This window comes from Mirounga angustirostris, unplaced genomic scaffold (genome assembly GCF_029215605.1).
Source record: "Mirounga angustirostris isolate CCGP_5_RB_7025 unplaced genomic scaffold, mMirAng1.0.hap1 SCAF_8, whole genome shotgun sequence".
Lineage (NCBI taxonomy): Eukaryota > Metazoa > Chordata > Mammalia > Carnivora > Phocidae > Mirounga > Mirounga angustirostris.
This window is the reverse complement of record NW_026991716.1, coordinates 100,661,858-100,686,150: the sequence shown is the minus strand read 5'-3', so window position 1 is coordinate 100,686,150 and position 24,293 is coordinate 100,661,858. Positions and strand designations below refer to the sequence as shown.

At 38.0% G+C, this 24,293-nt stretch overlaps 1 protein-coding gene across 6 annotated transcripts; it reads right to left on the bottom strand.

The window, feature by feature from the left end:
* Positions 1-763: 763 nt before the first annotated feature.
* On the bottom strand, positions 764-23,432 carry RWDD1 (RWD domain containing 1). 6 transcript variants are annotated; one of them, XM_045865376.3, is made up of 9 exons: positions 22,965-23,273; positions 20,473-20,586; positions 16,294-16,393; positions 15,295-15,360; positions 9,290-9,420; positions 4,454-4,597; positions 3,998-4,130; positions 3,423-3,485; positions 764-1,056 (listed from the first exon to the last, which is right to left on the bottom strand). In XM_045865376.3, exons 6-9 carry the CDS (start codon positions 4,577-4,579, stop codon positions 935-937), a joined length of 444 nt encoding a protein of 147 aa, XP_045721332.1. In that variant the 5' UTR covers positions 4,580-4,597; positions 9,290-9,420; positions 15,295-15,360; positions 16,294-16,393; positions 20,473-20,586; positions 22,965-23,273; the 3' UTR covers positions 764-934. The 6 variants fall into 6 exon arrangements, with proteins under 6 accessions (XP_045721332.1, XP_054361497.1, XP_064454098.1 ...); XM_054505522.2 differs by lacking the exon at positions 22,965-23,273 and adding an exon at positions 21,649-21,776; XM_064598028.1 differs by lacking the exons at positions 16,294-16,393; positions 20,473-20,586 and adding an exon at positions 21,649-21,776.
* Positions 23,433-24,293: the final 861 nt, after the last annotated feature.

Below are 24,293 nucleotides of genomic sequence, written 5' to 3'. Positions count from 1 at the left end.
TAGCACAAGTAATTTCCTATTAGGATTAAGATTCAATTCTCCACCTGCAGTGACTGGATAACTTGCATGAAGCCTGGCTCTCCTACCTGAAGTCCCCAAGTCAATCATTCCAAATTATTATGAAAAAGGTCTCATATGTGCATTAATGTGGATATGTGTTCTCTTGCAGACAGGGTACAACCTCAAGAATTCAGATCTTTTCAGACTGGCTAAATTAGAAAAGTAAGGGAACATCACAAATATATATATATATTTCACAACTACAGGATAAGGAGTATGCAATGGAATAACCGATGTCAACTGGCATGAGATTTCACTGTTTTAAAATTCAGATTAAGGTCAGTGTTTAATAACCTAAACTGAGAAAAGCCTAGGAGTGCACACCTTTTAATAACGCCACAGAGGATGCTGATTCAAATACTACTCTAAGACTAAAGTCCACTTTAATCCTGAATATAATTTAGGTTTCTGGTTTTGTAAAGACTTAAATTTATCATGCCCAAAGGCTAGAATTCAGAAGGTTTAATGTTCTCTTCACCTCTGTCTTCTAATATTTTATATTAATGATGGCACTCAGAAGCATAAAGCCATCACTGTGTCCAGCATAGGAATTCCAAGTTACTACAATTCCTTGTATATGAACACACATCTGTGCACAGCTGCATTCTATCTTCAAGTCTTAGCGTTATAGGCTGGGTCTCTCTCTAACACTAAATGATTTTAAATATATGACCTTATTCCTACCAATAAGAGGAACTGGACATTTTATATTTGAAACTTTAAGGTCAGTTTATTAAGTTCAATGATGAAAGCTATCAGAAGAATATTCTCCTGAAAATTATTTTTTCTTAGAAAAAAAGAAAGAAAAATCAACACGTCAGCACAGCCACAGATGCTGTGGCAGTCACACCTCTCTGCAGATGGGGATAGTCCACTAGTCAGTCAAATCACTCTCTGGGTCAGCAGGATTATAGTCGGGATCATCCTCATCATCCTCTAGCTCCAAGTCATCCATTTCTTGGAACAGAGATTCATCTACCTCCACATTGTTTCCAGCTGCAAAAGACAAAAGATTTCACCTTCAGTCTTATATTCAGGAATAAAAGACACAACTCACTGGCAACACCAAACACAAACTTCCAAATGTGCAAGTGAGGTGCCAGTGATGAAATCCTAAACTACTACCGCAAATCAGAGCAACAACGATCTGTAGTGATCAGCCGAGACACACATTCTAAGAGCAACTTCATGCTTCCAGTTTTAAAAAAACAAAAAATCCAGTTATAAAAAAAGCTTTCCTAGAATGAATTATTTATGATGTGGCATGTTATAAGTTGAAGACGATAGTATATCCTGGTTAAACAAAGTTGATTATCACCGACCATGGGGCCCGTACCAGGAGTCTTCCAGTATTGGCAGATATGTACATCATTAAAGCTCAACTATACTTGTTATTTAATTGATAGATATAACTTGATCTTCACTCTCACTTAGTTCCCCTTATAACCAATGGTATGCCATTCTCAAATTCCAAATATCTGAGCACTATAGGAAGCAATCCCTCGGCCTTGCATCAAACATCTTTACTCTTCAGTTTGTCTGAAGTACATAAAGGTGGGATAGTACAGTACTCTTAAATCACCAAAAATTGTTCATCTTCCTTTCCTGGCAGACTCCAGCCCACTGACATTCAATTCAATGAGAATGAGTCTTGCTTCATGCCTATGAGCAGTTAAGTAATAAAATACACCTTTGCTAAGTGCAGGCCAAAGAATAACTCACTGTCTCTGGGAGAGACAGGCAAGTTCCCAAAACAGATGACATCTAAAATATCTTTATAATAAATTTTAATCCAGCAAGAAGAAAAGGGGCAGGATGAAGCAATTGTAGGTAGAGGTATATGCAAAGGGAGAAAGAAAAAATAAGACTCTGAATACTTCTAACTGGAACACAAGATTCTTTAGGAAAAATATCTGGAGATATCATAGATGAAGGCCAAATTGAAGGACTGTGTAGGTCAACCTTTTCCTCTAAGCAATAGAGAACCATCAAAAGATTTTAAGGAGAGAAGTATCATGATTAAACATGAGTTTTAGGAATGCCACCTCAGGGATGGTGACTAAAGGCACCAAAAAGAGGAAGAGACTGAAGCAGGGAGACAATGTAAGAAGCAACCACAAACACCCAGGGGGCAAAAAAATGATAAAACCTTCAAGTTAGGAGGAAAGAGTTGAAAATGTCTGGAAAAGACACTTCTGAAGCAGAATCAATGGAGAGCTTTTGGTTAGTTACTGGATATGAAGAGATACTTCATCTGTTAGGGTAAGGAGTCAAGGATGAGTGAAGATAGTAAAACTTCTAAAATGCAAGAGAGAATGAGACACAGCTTTTCAGTTCCAGAATTTCTCAATAAAATAGGAGAAAAACAAGCTAGTAACGTGAGAGAGATACATGAGGACAACCTTGCTGGGTTTGTCTATCTGTTTGCTTGTTTGTTTGGGGTGTTTTTATTTGTTTGAAGACTTATAATGTCCTGGAGCAAGAATGCAGTAAGATATATAAAACAGAATGGTGAGTGTCCATAAGGGCCCAGATCAAGTTAAGAAGCATGATTTGGCAGTGAGGCCACACCAACATTGCTTCCTAACCTTTTCCAGAAGACAGTCCAGGAACAAAATTGAAAGGCCAGAATGCTACAGGATCCCCAACTGGCAAGATGAGCATGAAGAAGGCTAATGAACTGTAGAACTCTAGGGTGCTATCAGAAGTGTGACTGAGTATAGAGCCCAGTTTAAGAAACATACATAGGCCATAAGCTCCATGAGGGCAGGGAATTTGTCTATACTGTTCTCTGCTGCTATATCGTCAGCAACCAGGACAACGCTTGGCTTACACTAGGGGTGCAATAAATACCTATGGATGGATGAATAATGGACAGAAGACTGAAAGAGGATAAAGTTTAGGATAAAAAGGAGAAGGAAAGCATAAGGAAGTAGGTGTTCCAGATAGTAAGACTAGTATGAAACATAAGATTTTTGGTTAGAGGGCATGAAGAGTTCCAGATTTGAGGTCTTTATAAAGTTCCATGACCATAAAATAATTTCCACAGACTTCTGATACTAGAAATCTGAGTAAACCAGGCCACCTGAGTTACAGTGGCCTTGTTTACTAGTTATTAAAGACTAATGTGACCATAGTTGTTTACTGCCATCTTTGATGTTGCTTAAGTTATCAAAAAACTTTAAAAAATACATTGCTATAGTTTAGTGTATAAATAAATCAAGCATTAAAATTTATTCTTCAAAATGTATTTGTTTATAGCCTTGGGAGGAAAATTTTACATTAAGTTATCACTCTGATTTTCATGGTTTAATATTAAAAATGGTGTATTATGTACACGTGGAATCTTAGTATTATCTTACCATCTTCCAAAAACTGGATATCAGATGTGTCAAGATTATGATCTGTTTCAAAGAGCTGTTTCCCTAAAAGAAACAAATATGTTCAATTCAAACATATTTTTCCTGTATGTTCCAGTTTTCCTCCATCTTCCCTACAATCCTTTAAAAAGTAAAATAATCCAAGAAAACAAGTCTGAAAACCTATTTTTCTATGAATTTCAATAAATTTATCAATTCAGTAAGTAGCTAAGAGGCATGTGATATGTATCTGCATTAAAATGGAACAAGTGAAAACCCAGTCTGCTTCAGAACCCCAGAAAAACAAATGCATTTGACTCTACCACTTCTAACGCTTGTGATTCTGAATGTCGTGGTAGCTATATCTCAAGATCTATCCATTGAGATATTTAGATCAGAGATAAGCCATAAAAATTAATCATAATTATGAATGAAGAAATGTCATCATGTAGGCAGAATGCTTTCTCTTTTTGTCCTAGATGCCTAAGTATGTTATATTTTTATAGAAGTCTGTCCAAATGATCTTCTTCTTGTGCAAGAATATAGAACAGCCTGGGCAGGGGTGAGGGGAGTCATACCACTTAATTTATTTTTTCCTGCTTGTTCTTCTTCTTTCATTCGTTTCTTTTTAATTTCCAAGAGCTCTGCATCAAACTTGGCCTTCCAACTTAAGAAATTCTCAATTGTAACAGGAGTGCCATGAAATAATTGCTTAGAAAATAAAAAAGATGTGGTTAGATAAATGAGGCTTATAATTTATAATAAAATTGTAATTTATAAAGAAATAATGTATATTTCTTGATCTTACCTGCATGAGCTCTACTAACCCTTATTAATCATTACCGATGCTATGTGACCAATGCAGTGACTTCTAACATCTTAAGTAGCAAAATTTAAGTAAAATTTACTTCTGCTTATTTTGTGATTGCCAAAAAAATCACTGAAATTTCTAAAAACAAAAAAACCCACCAAACAACCAAAAAAAAAAAAAAGATGTAAAAAATAATGAAAGAAAACCCAGCTTTATAATATACCTTTTCAGCTTCCTCTGCCTCTTTTTCTTTTTGTTTCTTTTCTTCTTCTCTTCTAGTTTTTATTTGATCTACTATTTCATTTAGTTTTTCTTGCACAGCTGTCACTAAAGTAAAGATCATCACCATACCAAGGTTTTCTTCTGCCTATGTAACCAAAAGAAAGATTGTAGTGAGAAACATACTTCTCAGAAAAACAAAACAAAAAACTAACCAATGAAAAAGTGTTTCATCATAATCACTAAATTCCATACACTTATAATATGATTACTAATTCAGTTATACGTAAGTTCAGACACTTGGATAAATGATCATTTAAGAATTGAGCACATACAGGGCACCTGGGTGGCTCAGTTGGTTAAGCGACTGCCTTCGGCTCAGGTCATGATCCTGGAGTCCCGGGATCGAGTCCCACATCAGGCTCCCTGCTCAGCAGGGAGTCTGCTTCTCCCTCTCCCGCTCCCCCCTCTTGTGCTCTCTCTCTCTCAAAATAAAAATAAATAAAATCTTTAAAAAAAAAAAAAAAGAATTGAGCACATACATACATATATATGAATAACTATATATTAAATTTAAAAAGACATGTAATTTGCTACATCCAACCTGAAACAGATATCTTTTTACTAATTTCTGTTTAATAACCAGAATTCAGAAAACCTTTTCCTTTTTTTTTTTTTTTAAAGATGTTATTTATTTATTTGCTAGAGAGAGAGAGAGTGAGAGTTCAAGCAGGGGGAGTGGCGGGCAGAGGGAGAAGCAGGCTCCCCACTGAGCAAGGAGCCCGAAGTGGGACTTGATCCCAGGACCCTGAGATCCTGACCTGAGCCAAAGGCAGACGCCCAACTGACTGAGCCACCCAGGTGTCCCCAGAAAACCTTTTCCTATAGCAGCTAGTAACATGAGTTCTCCACCATATTTTCATGATTTAGATCTTTTGGGATATTTTAAAGAGCTGTGACAATGAACTGAACTTTGAGGCCAAAGTGATTTTCTAATATACAATAATAAAGAATGTAGGTACTTTTGGTGATTTATCTTTACCTACCTTTTTTTCTCCAATCTGAAATGGCTTAAAATCAAATATAAAAGTTCTCCAACTCATGAAAGGGATATACAGTTGACCCTTGAACAATATAGGTTTGAATTGCACAGGTCCACTTACATCCATTTTTTTTTTCAATAAATACAGTATAGTACTATAAATGTATTTTCTCTTATGACTTTCTAATAACATTTTCTCTGCTTACTTTAAGAATACAGTATATAGTACATATACCATACAAAATATGCATTAAACAACTGTTTATGTTATGGGTAAAGCTTCCTGCCAGTTAGTAGTAGTTCTGGGGGGGAGTCAAAAGTTACACACAGATTTTTGACTGTGTGGAAGGAAGGTCAGTGTCCCTTAGCCTCTGCGTTGTTCAAAGGTCAACTGTAATTCAAAAGCTATTTGGAAGTTGGTCATTTGAAAGTAGATTAAAGTAAAACAAGGTACCTTGCTTATCCACAGAAACAAGATACAGTTTGAAGGAAACAGACCAAAACACACACACACAAAAATCCCAAATATACAAGCCAGAATCTCCATCCTAGAAGCAGAAGAGATTTCCAACCACTCCTTTGACAGGGCTGGTCTCAGCGGCATATGAGTAGGTATTTCATCTCGTGGGTCCTCTCTGAATACAAGGCTTCAAGCTCCTGTGATTCTCTTCAGGGCTTCTCTGTGGTGTCTCCATGCTAACCATCCTAAATCTGACTACACAAACCTCTCTCTTGAATGCCAAACCCAATTAAAACTGCCCAGTGGACAGCAATATGATGTCGCACAGGCACGTGAACACTAAAATCATCATCTTCTCCACAAAACCTATTTCTATGTTCCCAACTCAGAGAACCAAACCACCAACCAGCCAGCATGAACACTCACAAGCCATCATAAGCTCTATCACTGCCTCTAATCTATTCTTAAATATCATTTCAATCTGCCTACTGTTCCCTACCAACATTGGTATTACCCTAACCCAGAGCACCATCATCTTCAACTTCAAATATTACAAGAAACTCCTAACTGGTTTTCTTAAAACCTGTGGTCTTGTCACCCCTAACATCAACTTCTCTAGCCACTCAATATACACACATAACTGAACTAGTCAGTCTCTTGCTTAAAACTCAACAGCTTTCCAAACCAACCAGGAGCAAGAACATACTTTTAAAACAGTTCAGAAGACCCTTTGGGAATTAATCTCTTTAGTTCCATCACATAAGATCACTAATCTCAAATTCTAAACTCAAGAAATTTAGTATGACTAGAAGTTCTGGAAGGAAATATTGATCTCTTCTCCCTCTCATTTCCATGATGCTTAACAAGCTCGCTCCTCTGCCCTGAAACTCTTCTCTTTTTTGCCTGGCAAACTCTTTCCCTTGAAAGCTTCTCCAGTACCTCAAGTCTACATCCACTCACAGCATTTTTCCACACAGAATAACAATTTCCAATTTGCTAGTCCACATTCCTCACCAGAATATAAAATCTATGAAAGAAGGGATGGTGTCTGTCTTGGTCACTTAACTTAATGCTTGATACATTTCAAAAACAAATCCCAGTAGGATCTCTTTTTTAACAACTTAAGTATTCCAATAGAAAAGCCAAAAAAACAATCATTTATATGAAACTAGGCGAGAAGTCACACAGGAGATTTCCATATCACTACTAATTAAAGAATTTCAAATTATGATTATATACTATTTTCATCTTGTTATCATTGCTTTTCTTTCTAAATGAAAAAATCTAATGTTAGCAGATGTGGGCAGACACCTCAATGCCTACAGTGAGATCATAACTTGGCACAATCATTTTGAAGGTCCATTTGGCAATGTGTATGAAATTAAGTATGCATAACCTTTAACCCAGTAATCTTACTTATAGAAAACACTGGACTAGTATACTCATCAATAATATACTTTCCTCATTTATTCAAAAAATATCTGAGTGTCTACTATATGCCAGGCACTAGGGATTCAATGGAGACTCTGCTCTAAGGACTTACAAATAGTGATATATAAGAATGTCCAAAGGGACACCTGGGTGGCTCAGTCGGCTGGGTGTCTGACTCTTGATTTTGGCTCAGGCGTGATCTCTGGGTTGTGGGATCAGGCTCCATGTTGGGCTCCGCACTGGGTGTGGGGCCTGCTTGGGACTCTCTCTCCCTCTGCCCCTGCCCCTCCCCCTCTTAAAAAAAAAAAAAAAAAGAAGAAGAAGAAGCATGTCCAAAGAATTACATATTAAATCAGGTAAAAATGATAAATAATTGTTTCAAAAAGGATAGGTGTAATTACACATACATACAGTGAAATTCTATGCAGTTATCAAAAATGATGACTCATATACATGTTTACTAAAATGGAAAGATACCCACATATATCGTTATGTGAAAAAAAGGATGTTATAAAACATTATATACAGAATGATCTAACTTGGGGTAGAAGAGGAGTACTATGAATATAAGCATAAGCAAAAAAAATCTGGAACTATATCATACCAAAATGTTAATAGGCAGTTATACCTGGTTGGTGAGATTAAGAGTAATTTTAATTTTCTCTTTCATGAGTTCCTATACTTTCTGAGTTTTTTATAATATGAATTTACTATTTTGATATTAAAAATCAATATAATTTGGAAAAAAAAGTACAAATATTCCCTCAATATATCCGATCTCAGGTATGAGAAAGAAATCAAAATTTCTTTTCTGAAAGGAAGGAGCTTGAGTGCAAATAAAATATAAAACACATAGAAAGTAATCACTCAGCTCAAATAACTTTCATTAATAAATGACTGAATATAGCATACTGCCCCAGGTTCTCTGCAATGTTTTAAAATGAAGCATTTTAAGTCAAATATTAGAATTAGTATAATCTCATATGGGGTAGCAGAATGAACAGGGCCCAAGATAAGAATAAATTCATGTTTGATCTATCTTCTTTCACTCTTCATTCTCTAATAGCTCCAGATATTTTTTAAATATCAGCATTCAGAGGACCAATAATCCTTGAAATATACCAGTCACATTTAAGGTATAGATATGTTTTCTCTCAATTCTTCTTAGAACACACAAACAAAGCTAGGACTTCTGTTTATAACATTGTGGAGTAAAGATTTTACTTGTCCTCCCTACTCCCTACTCTGAAGAATCCATGAAAACTCTCAACCCAAGCAAGACAGAGCTTTAAATTCTGGCTAAGCCCAAACTATGGGGAGCCTATCCTACCAGAGAACTAGCCAAGAATTTTCCAAGACCCATTTTGCCTTCACAGCCCCCGCTCTCAAAGGGATCATAAACCCTGGCTGCTGCTTGTTAAGCCTCAGGAGACAGAAAGATAAGAAAAACAAAACAATCACCAGTCCTCTTCCCAGATTGCAGGCAACTAGCCTGCAACAGGTCAGAGGGGTTGGGAGTTTGAATTTTTTTAAAAGTCAGAATTTTTAACTGCACATGGGGCTGGACATTCTGAGAACCAGATCAAAAGTGTGTTTAAAATTAAAGTACTTACCAGACATTTTATTAACTAGAAGTCATGAGGCTGACTGAGTTTCAAGAGAAGGGACAACTTCTCTTACTCAAATTTTAAATGTACAATGGGAAACAAAAATTAAGGTGCTTTGTGAATATCTATATCTATACATATACATAGAGAGGGGGAGAGAGAGAGAGAGAGAGATACATCATGAATTCTCCTTGTTCAATGTACTGGTTATACATATTTACTAGCATTTTCTTACTCTTGAAATTAATGTATACTATTTAAGGCCAATAAAAAATGCCACTACTAAACTTATTTCCTTACCTGTAATGCTAATAGTTTTAAAATGTCTGAGACATCATTATCTTCTAGATTTTCCTGGGAGAATATTTCATAAAGAGGAGCTTCATCTGGGTATTTTTCACTGTATGTAAACTTGAGGGTAGTCTGGACAGCTAAAGACATAAGATAAGAGTTTGATATGAGTATCTGAAAATGTAGGGAGGTCAACATTTTTGTTGAATTAGTAATTAATTCACAACGTGTCAATGAAACATAGCACAACAGATTTTCCTGCAAAGAAAAACAAGGTTACTATGAGATCAGACAGATAATCACTAAGATAAATAACACATACCGCAAAGATAAGTGAAAACAGATCATGCGAATACCAAAAATCACCTCAAACACATGAAATACATTTATTACTTATGAGTATTTTACCATATTGCATATCTGAGAAAGAGGATGGATAAAGCCACTCTTTTTAAAATCCTCCTTAAGATGAACAAAAGGCACAGAATACAATACATAGAAAAAAAATACTACCTTAGGCTTATTTTCAGGCCTCTACCAGAGCCAGTGCCCAGTGAGGAAGATCTGGCATTAGTCCTGGAGTCTATATTTCTATATGCACAATGCCAGCAGGGCACTGCTAAGGGGTTGCTAGATGACACGGTTTTGAAATAGGGTTTAAGAGGCTGTCTGAGAAACTTTTAACCTGACTCATTTATACATGCTCACTCACTCTTTTGGCCTGTATCAATGCATACATCTGACATTTGTATAGGAATGAGATCCTTACAGGCAGATCAATGCAAGGTATCTCTCTATAGACCAACTGGTGAATTCTCAATTCCACCAGGCAATTTGCAACTAAGCAGCAGTGCTAAACATTTTCTGTTAAAAATTACTATTCACAAAAAAAAAAAAAAAAAATTAAAAAATAAAACTTATTAATCACAATGATCCTTTGTCTAGACTTTGCCTTTCTTGTAAAAACTCACATTTTTAATTATTAAAAACTCTTGATTTTGATAATTTTAACTCAAATCTAGATTCCTCCCCATAAGAGAAAAAAAAACATCTTAAAATGTGTGAGTTTGATATTTTGTTTTAATTTTTGTGTATGGTATCAATAAGGATTTTTATGAGTCAATGGATATAAGAAAGACTGTTAACCCAAATAGATAAAATCATGAATGAAAGAGGAGAGATCACAACCAATATCACAGAAATATGATTATAAGAGAATAGTATGAAAAATTATATGCCAACAAATTGGGCAACCAGGAAGCAAATCAGTAAATTCCTAGAAACCTACAAACTACCAAAACTGAAAAAGGAAGAAATAGAAAATTTGAACAGACCCATAACCAGCAAAGAAATTAAATCAATAATCAAAAATCTCCCAACAAATAAAAGTCCAGGGCCAGATGGCTCCCAGGGGAATTCTACCAGACATTTAAAGAAGAGTTAATACCTATTCTCTTCAAACTGTTCCAAAAATAGAAATGGAAGGAAAACTTCCAAACTCATTCTACGAAGCCAGCACTACCTTGATTCCAAAACCAGACAAAGACCCCACTAAAAAGGAGAATAACAGGCCAGTATCTCTGATGAACATGGATGTAAAAATTCTCAACAAAATACTAGCAAATTGAATCCAACAGCACATTGAAGGAATCATTCACCATGATCAAGTGAGATTTATTCCTGGACTGCAAGGGTGGTTCAATATTCGTAAATCAATCCATGTGATACACCACATTAATTAAAAAAAGGACAAGAACCATACGATCCTCTCAATAGATGCAGAAAAAGTATCTGACAAAATGCAGCATCCATTTTTGATAAAAACCTTCAACAAAGTAGGGATAGAGGAAACATACCTTAACATCATAAAGGCCATATACGAAAAGACCCACAGCTAATATCACCCTCAATGGGGAAAAACTGAGAGCCTTTCCCCTATGGTCAGGAACAAGACAAGGATGTCCATGCTCACCATTACCATTTAACAGAGTACTGGAAGTCTTAGCCTCAACAATCATACAACAAAAAGAAATAAAAGGCATCCAAATTGGCAAGGAAGAAGTCAAACTTTCACTATTTGCAGACAACATGATACTCTATGTAGAAAACCTGAAAGACTCCACCAAAAAATTGCTAGAACTAATACATGAATTCAGCAAAGTTGCAGGATATAAAATCAATGTGCAGAAATCTGTTGCATTTCTATACACCAATAATGAAGCAGCAGAAAAAGAAATCAAGGAATCGATTCCATTTGCAACTGTACCAAAAACGATAAGATACCTAGGGATAAACCTAACTAAAGAGGTAAAAGATTTATACTCTGAAAACTATAGAACACTTAGGAAAGAAATTGAAAAGGGCACAAAGAGATGGAAAAATATTCCAAGCTCATGGATTAGAAGAAAAAACACTGTTAAAATGTCTATACTACCCAAAGCAATCTACACATTCAATAAAATCCCTACCAAAATACCACCAGCATTTTTCACAGAGCTAGACCAAACAATCCTAAAATTTGTATGGAACCACAAAAGACCCCGAATAGCCAAAGCAATCTTGAAAAAGAAAAACAAAACTGGAGACATCACAGTTCTGGACTTGAAGCTACATTACAAAGCTGTAGTCATCAAGACAGTATGGCACTGGCACAAAAATAGACACGCTGATCAAAGGAACAGAACAGAAAACCCAGAAATGGACCCACAACTACATAGTCAACTACTCTCTGACAAAGCAAGAAGGAATAAAGAATATCCGATAGGAAAAAAAAACAATCTCTTCAACAAATGGTGTTGGGAAAACCGGACAGCAACATGCAGAAGAATGAAACTGGACCACTTTCTTACACCATACACAAAAATAAATTCAAAATGGATGAAAGACCTAAGTGTGAGACAGAAAACCATCAAAATCCTAGAGGAGAACATAAGCAGAAACTTCTTTGACCTCAGCTGTAGCAACTTATTAGAGACATTACTGGAGGCAAGGGAAACAAAAGCAAAAATGAACTACTGGGACTTCATCAATATAAAAAGCTTCTGCGCAGTGAAGGAAACAATCAACAAAACTAAAAGGCAGCCTATGGAATGGGAGAAGATATCTGCAAATGACATATCTGATAAAGGGTTAGTATCCAAAATCTATAAAGAACTTACCAAACTTAACAGCCAAAAAACAACTCAGTTAAGAAATGGGCATTAGACACAAATAGATACTTGTCTAAAGATGCCACATACAGATGGCTAACAGATACATGAAAAGATGCTCAACATCACTCATCATCAGGGAAATACACATCAAAACCACAATGAGATACCACCTCACACCTGTCAGAATGGCTAAAATTAACAACATAAGAAACAACAGGTGTTGGTGAGAATGCAGAGAAAGAGGAGCACTCTCGCACTACTGGTAGGAACACAAGCTGGTGCAGCCACTCTGGAGAACAGTTTGGACGTTCCTCAAAAAGTTAAAAATAGGGCTGCCTACATGGCTCAGTTGGTTGAACATCCTCTTGGTCTTGGTCAAGATCTCATGGGTTGTGGCACAGACCCCACTGGGCTCTGTGCTCAGTGCAGAGCCTGCTTGGAATTCTCTCCTCTCCCTCTGCCCCTAGCACCACCCCCCCGACACACACACACACACTCTCTCTTTTTCTCTCTCTAAAATAAATAAATCTTTTAAAAAAAAGTTACTGTATGGTGACTAACATAATAAAAAAATTATTTAAAAAAAAGGTAAGAAACAGAACTACCCTACGATCCAGCAACTGCACTACTAGGTATTCACCCAAAAGATACAAAAATACAGATTCGAAAGGGTACATGCACCCCGATGTTTACAGCAGCATTATCAACAATAGCCAAACTCTGGAGAGAGCCCAAATGTCCATCGACTGATGAACAGATAAAGATGTGGTATATATACCAATGGAGTATTACTCAGCCAACAACAACAAAAAATGAAATCTTGCCATTCGCAATGATGTGGATGGAGCTAGAGTGTATTATGCTAAGTGAAATAAGTCAGTCAGAGAAAGACAAATATCATATGAACTCACTCTTACGTGGAATTTAAGAAAGAAAACAGATGAACATATGGGTAGGGGGAAAAGAAAAAAAAGAAGAGGGAAACAGACCATGAGAGACTCTTGACTACAGAGAACAACCTGAGGGTTGATGGAGGAAGGTGGGTGTGGGGTGGGCTAGATGAGTGATGAGTATTAAAGAAGGCACTTGTTATGATGAGCACTGGGTGTTATATGTAAGTGATGAACCACTGAATTCTACTCCTAAAACCAATGTTGCACTGTATGTTACCTAAGTAAAATTTAAATTAAAAAAAAAAGACTGTTAGGCCAATAAGGATACACAGTGTCTTTTGGCATTTTCTTTCTTAACTAGCACATTTCTAATTTTATTGCTAGAACAAGAATTTTTTTATACATTTATTGATTTTACTATTTGATGTAATAGACATTCATTATAGAAAATTTAGAAATATATGAAGGGGGAAACAAAATCAGTAATAATCCCACCATCAGGAAAAGATCACTAAAAGTATTTTTTAAAGGATATTTTAAAGTATCTTCTATACATTTATTTACATTTCAAACAAAGTATAAAAGGATACTCAGGTTGTATTTGAGATTCTTTTCTTTTTTTTTAAAAGATTTTATTGATTTACTTGACAGAGAGAGACACAGCGGAAGAAGGAACACAAGCAGGGGGAGTGGGAGAGGGAGAAGCAAGCTTCCCGCTGAGCAGAGAGCCCAACGTGGGGCTCGATCCCAGGACCCCGGGACCACCACCCGAGCCGAAGCAGACGCCCAACGACTGAGCCACCCAGGCACCCCTGTATTTGAGATTCTTTGTATAAAACCTACATATATATAAATACATATAGAAATAAATGACTGTGTCCAACATCTTTTTAATTCAGATTTTAGTAACAGCTCTTTGCTAATCTCATTTTCAGTTGTACAAGACAGATTTAGAGTTATCAAGTAATATCGCTAAAATTTGCATTACTGACTGCTCGTAGCAGAATTTCAGTTGACTAGCTTAATGCTAAAAAAAAAAAAAAAAAAAATCCTTGGGGTTAACAACAACTTATGGAACATTTTTACCAAATTCCAAAATTAACTGAACTGGACTAATGGTGGAAATGAACTTCAGATCCTCCCCCAACATCTGCCACGTTTAAATCAATCTATTTAATTGTAAATTATTGGTTTTACAGCTGTTTTATTTCCATCAGTATATTTATCTTAGTTCTACAGTTGTGTAATGGTGGCTTTTACCTGGTTGTATGTATAAATGTATTTGAACTACAGTAAAATATCCATCCTAAAGAGAGAAAATCATAAAGAAAGACATTTATCCAGCTTAATTTTTTTTTTTGATTTTATTTATTTGACAGAGAGAGACACAGCGAGAGAGGGAACACAAGCAGGGGGAGAAGGAGAGGGAGAAGCAGGCTTTCCGCTGAGCAGGGAGCCCAACGTGGGGCTCGATCCCAGGACCCTGGGATCATGACCTGAGCCGAAGGCAGACGCTTAACGACTGAGCACCCAGGCCCCCCATCCAGCTTAATTTATAAATAAACAGCAAATGTCCAATAAGCAATCTAAATACCCAAAGAGGAAAAACAATCATGGAAAAATAACACTCAATGGAATACCACACAGTCACTGAAATAGGCATGCATTCGAAGTCTCGTTTTAGACCGTAATCTTCTACCTTTTCTCCATTTGCTATATTGTTAATGTTTCTTTTTCACTTTTTAAAACTAAGTTCATTGTGTCAGAATATATCTCACTGACTTCCTCTCTAAGTCATGTTTACATAGTAAATGCTAATTAGAGATACACAACATTCATGCTAGATTCCTAACAGCACCTTACTTATTAGCACCTCCACATCTTCAATGACCAACATAATGGCTGCAAGAAGGAGTAACATTCCTGAGAGCAACTTAGGAAAACCATAAGTATTTTTGATTGGACTTACTTTCATCATTTTCTCCAGCCTCAGATGTCACAGTAATGGTGAAACTGGGTGGGTTTTCTGATAATACTGCAAGAAAATATACACAGAGATTAAGTTATTAATATGCTTCCTAAGGCAAATACTTTTCTTATTAGCAAAATATCACTACCCAGTCCCGAAAACTGGGTAATATGATATTACTGGGTAGTGAAAATTATATATACATCCCTAGTCTGTATTTCCATTTCCACAAATACATACTGAACCATTCAAATGATACCACACTCATCAATTTTCTATTTAAATCTAGGGTTATCTTTAATTTGAAAAAAAAAATACCTATAGTAGATAAACTCTTGGGAGTTTTATCAGATCAATTAAAATAATTAAGTAATTTACCTTTTAATTCAAAATTTCCATCGATACATGGAAAATTACATTCTAAAAAATTCCCAAACAGAATGACAAAAAAAGTTTGATGTTTCATCAGAAACTATCCACTGATACTCAGTATTATCACTAATTTTTAAACTTATATATTCTAAGGTATAATTTAGAATCTCCATGACAAACAGTAAATATTAATTTGTTAGAGTTTGTGTCTTCTAACTATCTCTTTCTCCCACATCATCCCTAGAACCAAACTTTATTCTTTCACCAATTATTGAGTCTCTACCATCTTTCATGGAATTATAAAATTAGCCATGAATCCAAACATCAAATTGCTTACAATTTGTTAAGCAAGTCAAGACATGCAAATCAACATTTATATAAATAAGAAAGCATATATACCATTTTACAGCCTGATGCCTGATAGTATATATGTTTATATCTCTTCCCCCATAAGAATACTATAAAAATTATGAGAGCTCCTATATCAGTGCCTGGCAGTATCTAGAAACTCAACAAATTCTGGCTAAACGGCAAAGCTAAAACAATGGAATGAAAGTAGAAAAACAAAAACAAATTAAACTGATATTCAGAACCATTAGAAGAGTAAACAAGAAAAATGCAGGCCACCTGTGATTGCTGCTGAGCCCCTGAGAAAAGCCTGTGCCTCACTCCAGCCCTGGGAAGCACTGGCCCCTGTCAAGGTTTGCAGCAGCTCAGCAACCTCTTTCTGAAATGAAAGGGCAAGGAGATCTCTGAAGAAGTCACCAACGAAAATACTCAGCTTTTCCTACTCAAGAACTTCTGAAGCCTTCATAAATATTCATTATCAATAAAATTTTCAAGACATCTGCCTTCATTTTAATTGAAGTTTAAAAGTACCTGAAGCATGATGAATATCTATGATTACTATGAAAGTATTTGTCAAGAAGATAAGACTCACTGGACTCATAGTTTAATACGCCTCAGATAGTCCAGCCCACGCTAAAAAGAAGTCCCTGAAAAGTAATTATAATAAAGCTTTTAAAATATGATTGACCCTTCTTTTTGACAAATGTGTATAAAATATATTTGACGCACTTCATTTCTACTTCTTTTCATGACCAACTTTAGCATTTACATGTCATAAAATGTAAACATAGCAACTACAGAAATAAGGGTTCGACTCAATGACATTCCAACTGATTCCCCCTTTTAGGACTCCATGGGCCATAATTTAAGGGTCGCCTATACCTAGTAACAGCTAACATTTATTGAGCACTACTTTGGGCCTGTGTTGTACCATGCATTTACACAAAGATCCTTTAATTCTTACGCCAAGACCACGATTTTATACTGTTACCATATGACACCAACTTTAAGATACTATCAAGTATGAGATGCATGCTACTTTACGTACTGAGAAAAAAAAAATCTGCCAATTAAACTTCAATATGTAATCGATTATAAGACAAATTCCTATTTCAGAGATGTTAAAACATAGAAATGTCTCAGAACTAATTAAATATAGTATTATCCCAATTTCACAGATGTGGAAACTGAGATAAAAGAGCTCTTAAATAATCTGCCCAAGGTTATTCAGCTAGTAACTGGAAGAACTGAATAAACTATATTGAGTTTCATGTAAAAAGAAAATGTTTTTTTTCCAGCTGAGAAATTCCAGCAAAGTCACTTGAGCTAGACCGTGAAGTAAGGCATTTGGTAAGTAAAGATGGAGAAAAGAAATACAGGCAACAGAAACATGGCAGCAAGGGCATAATGGTGGAAAAGTTTAAGGAATATATAGGGAAGAAGAAATTAGTCCATTTGGCGGATACATATGTGGGTGAAGAAAACTAGTTGAAAAAATACTGCTGAAAGTTCAGCTGTGGACAATGATAGTTTTTTTTAGCAGCATGGGCAGAATTGTATTTCTAATCATAGGAAGATAAGTCTGGCCACAGGGCATAATAAATTGGAAGGAAAGAAACAAGACTAGAGGCAGGATGAAACTAGATAGCTATTAAAATCATCCCAGCAAGGTTAATGAGGTTCTGAACTAGGTTAGCAGCCACGGGAATAGCAAGGAACAGAGAGGACTCTATATTCCAAATTTGCAGGCAGAGGATGGTAGCGCCACTAACAAAAACAAAAATACAAAAAAAAGATCAGAGATGATACATTTAAATGACACAAGGAACTTTCAGTTGGAGATACCGAGTATGCAATATGCAATCAGAAATGGGCAAATGGAGCTAAAGTTATTAGACTAAATGAGATCACCAGAGGAAAAAATAGAGAAATAGGGCCAACACTGGCTTTGTAAGGAATCCTAAATTTGGGAAACAAAAGTACGAGGAGGAAAAAGTGCCAGACAGAAAAAGAAAAGCAGCAGCCATGAGAGGTCAAAACAAACTCAAAAAGCCTATTTTATTTGTGAAGGCATCCTAACTATTGCGATCCAGGTATGGTATGGCACTGTCTATAATGTGTACTATATGGGTCTGTCTAGCCCTGTCAGGGGTAAATGGGCGATGAACCACTGGCCTACAAGATCAGATCTAAAAATCCCTAACAAGGCCCTCTGTAATCTGGCCCCTGCTCACTTGTCAGGTCTCATTTTTCACGACTCTCAGTACTCACTTTATGTTTTAGGCATATCAAGCCACTTTTCCTTTAAATACATTTTGCTTTCAGAGAGTCCTGCTTCACAGTCTCATTCACTTGTTAGCTCCTCATCACTCCTCAGTTCTCCAAAACAACCAAGACCCTCCCCTTTTCCTGTGCTCTGGCTGCATCCTATGCATTCCTCCATGAAAGAATCGTCACACTATGTTGTAAATTACTTATCTGATGTCTTTTCCCAACTGACTGATATTCTAACAATGTATATAATAAATATTTGGTAAATGAGGACTTGGGATGCTAGCAAGAACATCACTGATTTGCCTGACCTTGGGAAACATACAGAATAGAGGCAAGACAGACAAGAAAGAAGTTGATAAAGTCTTAATCCACAGGAAGTCATGATGAGAGGCATGTTCAGCAAAAGAACTGGAATGAAGAACTGTGGGACTACAAAGTTTATGGACAGAAAGAGGACTTTCAGAAGGCAAAATTCTAAAGATGGCATTTACAAGGTGTGGCTATGCCCCCATACAGTTGAAGGAAATGGAAATCAAAACTGTTCATTGGTAAAGACAAGGAATTATGACCATATTATTAGAAGAATCAGCAACTAAGATGGTAAATTTCTAGTAAAGAATATCTTATATTTAACAGTTATAAAGTATTTGCATACTTTGTACTACTCCTCATTAAACACACATGGAAACTGAAGCTTGGGGATGTTATATGAGTTGCCCAAAGACACAGAGCTCATATCCACTACACCAAGCTGCCATTATAGAGAAAAAAATGTGAGCCAGGAATAACAACAACAACAAAGGATATTGGAGAACACTACTTATATTCCCTACTATCTACTCACCCCAACTTCTAGTTACACCACTTTTAACTGAGCATATTAACCACCCAGAATAAAGACTGTATTTCCCATCCTCCCTCCCAGTTAGGTCTCACCAAATGACTAAGTTCCAGCTAATGAGATGGAAGCAAACAAATCCTTTGACAGTTTCCAGGAAATTTACTTAAGAAACCGCTGTCTTTGGCTTCTCTCCCCACCCCCCCCAATTCCTATATCTACCCTCCTGCCTGGAAAGGAATGCTGCCATCTTCATCATGAGGTAGAGACCACATCTTAGGAGTGACAAGGAACTAAGAAGCAGCCTAGGTACCTGAGGAATTCTTGGACTAGAGCTACACAACTATCTCTTATGCGCAAAAGCAATAAACTTTTACCTTTTTTAATTTTATTTTATTTTATTTATTTAGAGAGAGAGCATGAGTGGGGGACGGGGGGGAGGAATTTCAAGCAGACTCCGAGCTAAGTGTAGAGCCTGATGCAGGGCTAGATCCCACGACCCTGAGATCATGACCTGAGCCGAAACCAAGAGTCAAATGCTTAACCAACTGAGTCACCCAGGCGCCCCTAAACTTTTACCTTTTTGCTTTTTGGGGTTTTCTGTCAGAATTGAACCTAAAGGAAAGTAAGGAAAGGGGAAAGGAAAGGAAAAGGGGAAGGGAAAGGGAGGAAAGGAAAGGGGAAAAGAAAGGAAAAAGAAAGAATATTCTAAAATTTGGAGGAGACTAACATAGGGATGGGAAAGTTATTTAATTGGATTAGCAAAGACGAATGATTCATCAGCACTCTGATAAAGGAATAATCCCATTCCAATTCATTACCTGAGTTGGGATAAAATTAGCCTTCACTAAAGATGCCAGATTTCCACCACTGTAAGTGGATCAAAATATTTTTGAGAAGAAGAATAAGGCCATTGGGCATAGTGGAAGGAATGAGTGGACAAGCAGGAGAACTATTAAGTGATAGAGAGGCAGATGATGGTAAACTGGACAGAATTAAGGTACACTAAAGGGACACACGAATGACATCAAGGTTTTCACAAAGAACCAGACAGCCCATATTAAAATAAGTCCCTGTGGTTCTTAGGGAGTGTCTTAGAAAAACTGCTTTTAAAAGATGACTTCTGCCCCATCTCTAAGATGCAATTAGAACTGTTACATGCTCATGGATGCTACTTAGAGGTACTGACACAAGCAAATACAGAATTACGTACCCCTCTTTGTAAGACCAAACAGAATTAAGGGAACTTGACTTTTGGTTAGCCCGAAGCCAACCAATTTGTTTCAACAAAATTCCCCATAGTCAGAGATTTTGATACAGAAATGGAAATAACCAAATTCTACTACCTTAGCAGGGCCTTGTCAAGTGAAGCACTACTGAAGGAGAATGTGGTATCAGGAGAGTCCATTTATATTTTGGAAGACTAGTTGTTAGGAGGATTGGATCAATGTGCAATCAAGCTACAGAACAGGCAAAAAGAAGAAACTGTATTATGATTTGTTATAATTCACAACAAATTCAACAGTGGACCAAAAGTTCTTTGCAAATAGTCAAGCAATCAATTCCGAGGTTAGGCTAGGTCTATGTGGCTACAACTATGGGCTAGCTGGATTGTGCCTCTTAAAGCAACCACAAGGGGGTCATGATGTGCTTAACAAAGGCTTCTCTGTCAAGCACCAAGCTATCTATTTAAAAAAAAAAAAAAAAGTGTATCTACTTCCTTCATCAAGAGCATTGAGCATTTACCAAATCTAGTATTAAATGCGATTCAAAATGAAATTAGAAAACTGCCAATCAGTGTTCCTTGGCAAACTGACACAAGCAAGCTCTCTTCTTAAACCTGGTATGAAAATAGGAAAGTATGAAATCATCAACCCAAAAGAAGGCTGTAAAACAGTAAATCTTGCAAATCCTCATAATTTCAAAAGATCAAACATGGAAGGGTTTTATTCCAAACTCCTCTACCTCTTCCCTGAGAGGTTACATAAACAACACAATCATGAGTGAGGCAAAGTCCCTAAAGAAGTATAAATCAAGACGTCTTATTTTATTTATTGCAAAGTTTATAGGAATGCTGGTAGGAATTAGAGACGGATGGGCTCAGCTGATACTGCAGAATACTTGAATGCATCAAAGACTCATAAACTGTGTTTTATAACCCTGGCTCAGAATCCTCAAAAACTTTTGCATCTGACAAGAATTTCACATACCGAACTATATCAGAGCTTAGTACAATTTGAAAGAACCATAAGATTGGTTTAGGACTAAAAAATATATCACTTTGTAAAATGCTTATATGCACAGTATTTAATGAGGGATACCTTATGTCCATAGAAAAAACTAGCACACCGTATGCTTTCTTAACTCTACCTACACAGTGCCAATTACATTTCCAATGTACTAGAAATGACCAAACGTCACGATTAAGAATATATCCAAAAACTGACCCTATATTCTCTTTTATTTAGACATTGACATATAAGCAAGGATAGAGAAGGGAGCCAGACTCCATACACACTCACCCAGTTAATGACACTCTCAAACCCCTCTTCACTCATCCCCTTAACATCCTCACAGCACAGCTGTACTGCTGGTGAGAGAGAACATGAACAGGACTGGAACTATACAGGGGAAGCTGAGAGACATCTGCCTGTTGGCAAAGCAGAACAAAATTTGCTACCATTGCAAGCAGTGGTCAAAAAATGGAGCTAAGAAAACTAAGCTAAACAACGAAAGGGAGAGGGATTGGAGTTGAACATACCTTACATTCTGAATTCTGACAGTGATGAACAACAAAGGAAGGGATAGGGTCTGTAAATCCCACAAACCTAGGTTCCACTCACTCATATTGGCTTTATTTGATCACTTCTCAAACACTGAGTGTAAATGCGAGAAAAGCCATATTGATAGGGTTATCTTGCGGCACTTTCAAAATCATCTGAAGCACGGCTTAACACAGAAAAATTATCTTCCTTTAAAACATACCGAATGAGCTTCTTAATAATATTTTATATTAGCCCAACCTATTAAGTGATCTTCTGCTCCCCTTCATCCCACCTGGAGCTAGATCCCAATTTCCGCAAGTCTGCAAAGTGAAGGAACAGGAAGGGGATCCAGACCTAACTCTCAGTACCAGTTCCGCCGCTAACTTGCTGGCTAGACCCAAAGCAAGCCACTTACCTTTCCTGCGCCTCCATTACCTTGCTTGTAGCAAGACGCGTCCTGCCCAGATGATGTCTAATATCCCTCCCTAACAACATGTGAATCTGCAGTGGAACTGAAATTTGTGCCACATCATTCACTGGGCATTCGCAGAATATAAAAAGAAAAAAGAAAAACGACAAATCCCAGGGACTCTCAAAACTGATTCTGGGTAACTTGGAGAACAGCCCTCTGAATCCCATAAACTTTAAAACACCAACGTATGCAAAACAGCTTCTACCCGAGTAAAAGTGAAAATCGACACCTCTGCAGCTCTAGAAAAATCACTCCCACTTGAGTATCTGTTTTCGTGTTTTTTCATTAAACCTCGGGTCGCTGTAAATTACACAGAAACCAAAGTGCACCCAACTCAATTCCAGGCCTGACACTCTCCAGGGACCTCGCCAGCCTATCCCGGACTTTTCAGATTTCAGGGAAGAAGCGGAGAATGGGAAAAGCTGTGGAGTTATTCCTAAGTGCCTGAACACGTCGGGAGAAGAAGGTGAAGAGAGAGTAGCGGGCGAGGTGCCCACGCGGCCTCGCTGTCCCCTTCTCCATCCTCGCCCCGGAGGCCGAGGGCTTCGGCCCATCCCACTCCACCCCCGGGCCACTCCGGGCCCGCAGCCACGGAAGTCACCTGTGAAGGAGTCGGGGTAAATGGACTCCAGAGCCTCCAGCTCGTTGCGCTGCTCCTCGCCGTAATCTGTCATCGTGGCCCTCGCTGCTGCCCATGGACCGCCCAGCCACCCAGGCGGCGCGCTGCAGCTGGGACCGCGGCCGCGCCAGGGGAGCGGGCAGCGGCCGGACGGGCGCAGGCGCAGAGTCCCCGGCTGGGAGGCTCGGGGCCCAAAGCCAGGCCGGGCCTGCTGAGCAACAGCCCCGCACGGGCCTCCGCCTGCTCTCTAGTTCGGCGTTCGACTCGTTAGGCCTGGCCAGCGGAGCGCTGAGGAGCTGCCGGTCCCACCGCCGCTTGGGATTTGCTGAGATGGAAAAGGCACCCGGTCTGGCATTCGCTACGGACACCTGGGGCCGGTTCCTGGGCTTTTCAGGGCCTGAGCCTGAGAAGCCACTCAGCGCGACATCCTCGCTCGATGGGTCTAGACTGAAAGCTGGCCATGCGTATCGAGGCGGGACGTTGTCGCTGCAGGCGGGACGAAGTGGCTGAGGGCCGGACGCGGGGCGCGTCCGCGAACTTCGTCGCTTCCGGCTTCCGGTTTGCGACCCTGTGGCCTCGGCGGAGTTGACCGACTCGCTGCTTCTGTCGGCTAGTGGTGGGGTCCAGGTGACTTCTACGCTTGTCGAGTCTCCCAGTTCCTTGGCATCCCGGGGGAGTTGGGCGAGAGGCCGACCAGGGTAGACTCTAGTGGGCAGAGAAGCAGAAGCTCTGCTGGTGCGACGGGCGGGTCGGCCTAGCTGCTGAGTAGCCAGTTGCAGGGAATCGGGGAAGAAATTGACTGGAAGTCTAGAGATCTGGGTTCTAGATCCCTGGGCTTCCTTATTGATTTTGTAAAGTGAACGCGGCTGGACATAGTTCTAAGTGTGTGATGTATTTCTGTGAATTGATAAAGGGGGTGTAGATTGCGTTTAACAGCTTTCGTAAGCAATGTAAAAATAAGTATCAGTACTCCGGAAAATGTCCAGAATTTTTGATTTGGGAGAATAAAATTGAGGAGGTAATACTTAAAATATACGCATCTGTTGTCTCCAAGTTCATCGCAGCAGTTAAAATTTTCAGAGACCCATAATGGCACAAGCTAAGAAAATGGCTAAATGAGCATGGTACTTTTAAGAGAAGACTATTAACGAGCTAGTTATATTTTATGTTTATAGTAAAGGAACGTGGATATGTTAAGTCAAAAAGGAACATGGGGAAATGTAAGAAAATACTCCCAACATATTAAAAGATATTTCACGTTCTTTTGTGTTTTCCTTCGTTTTCTGTATTAAAGCTGATTTCACTTGTGTA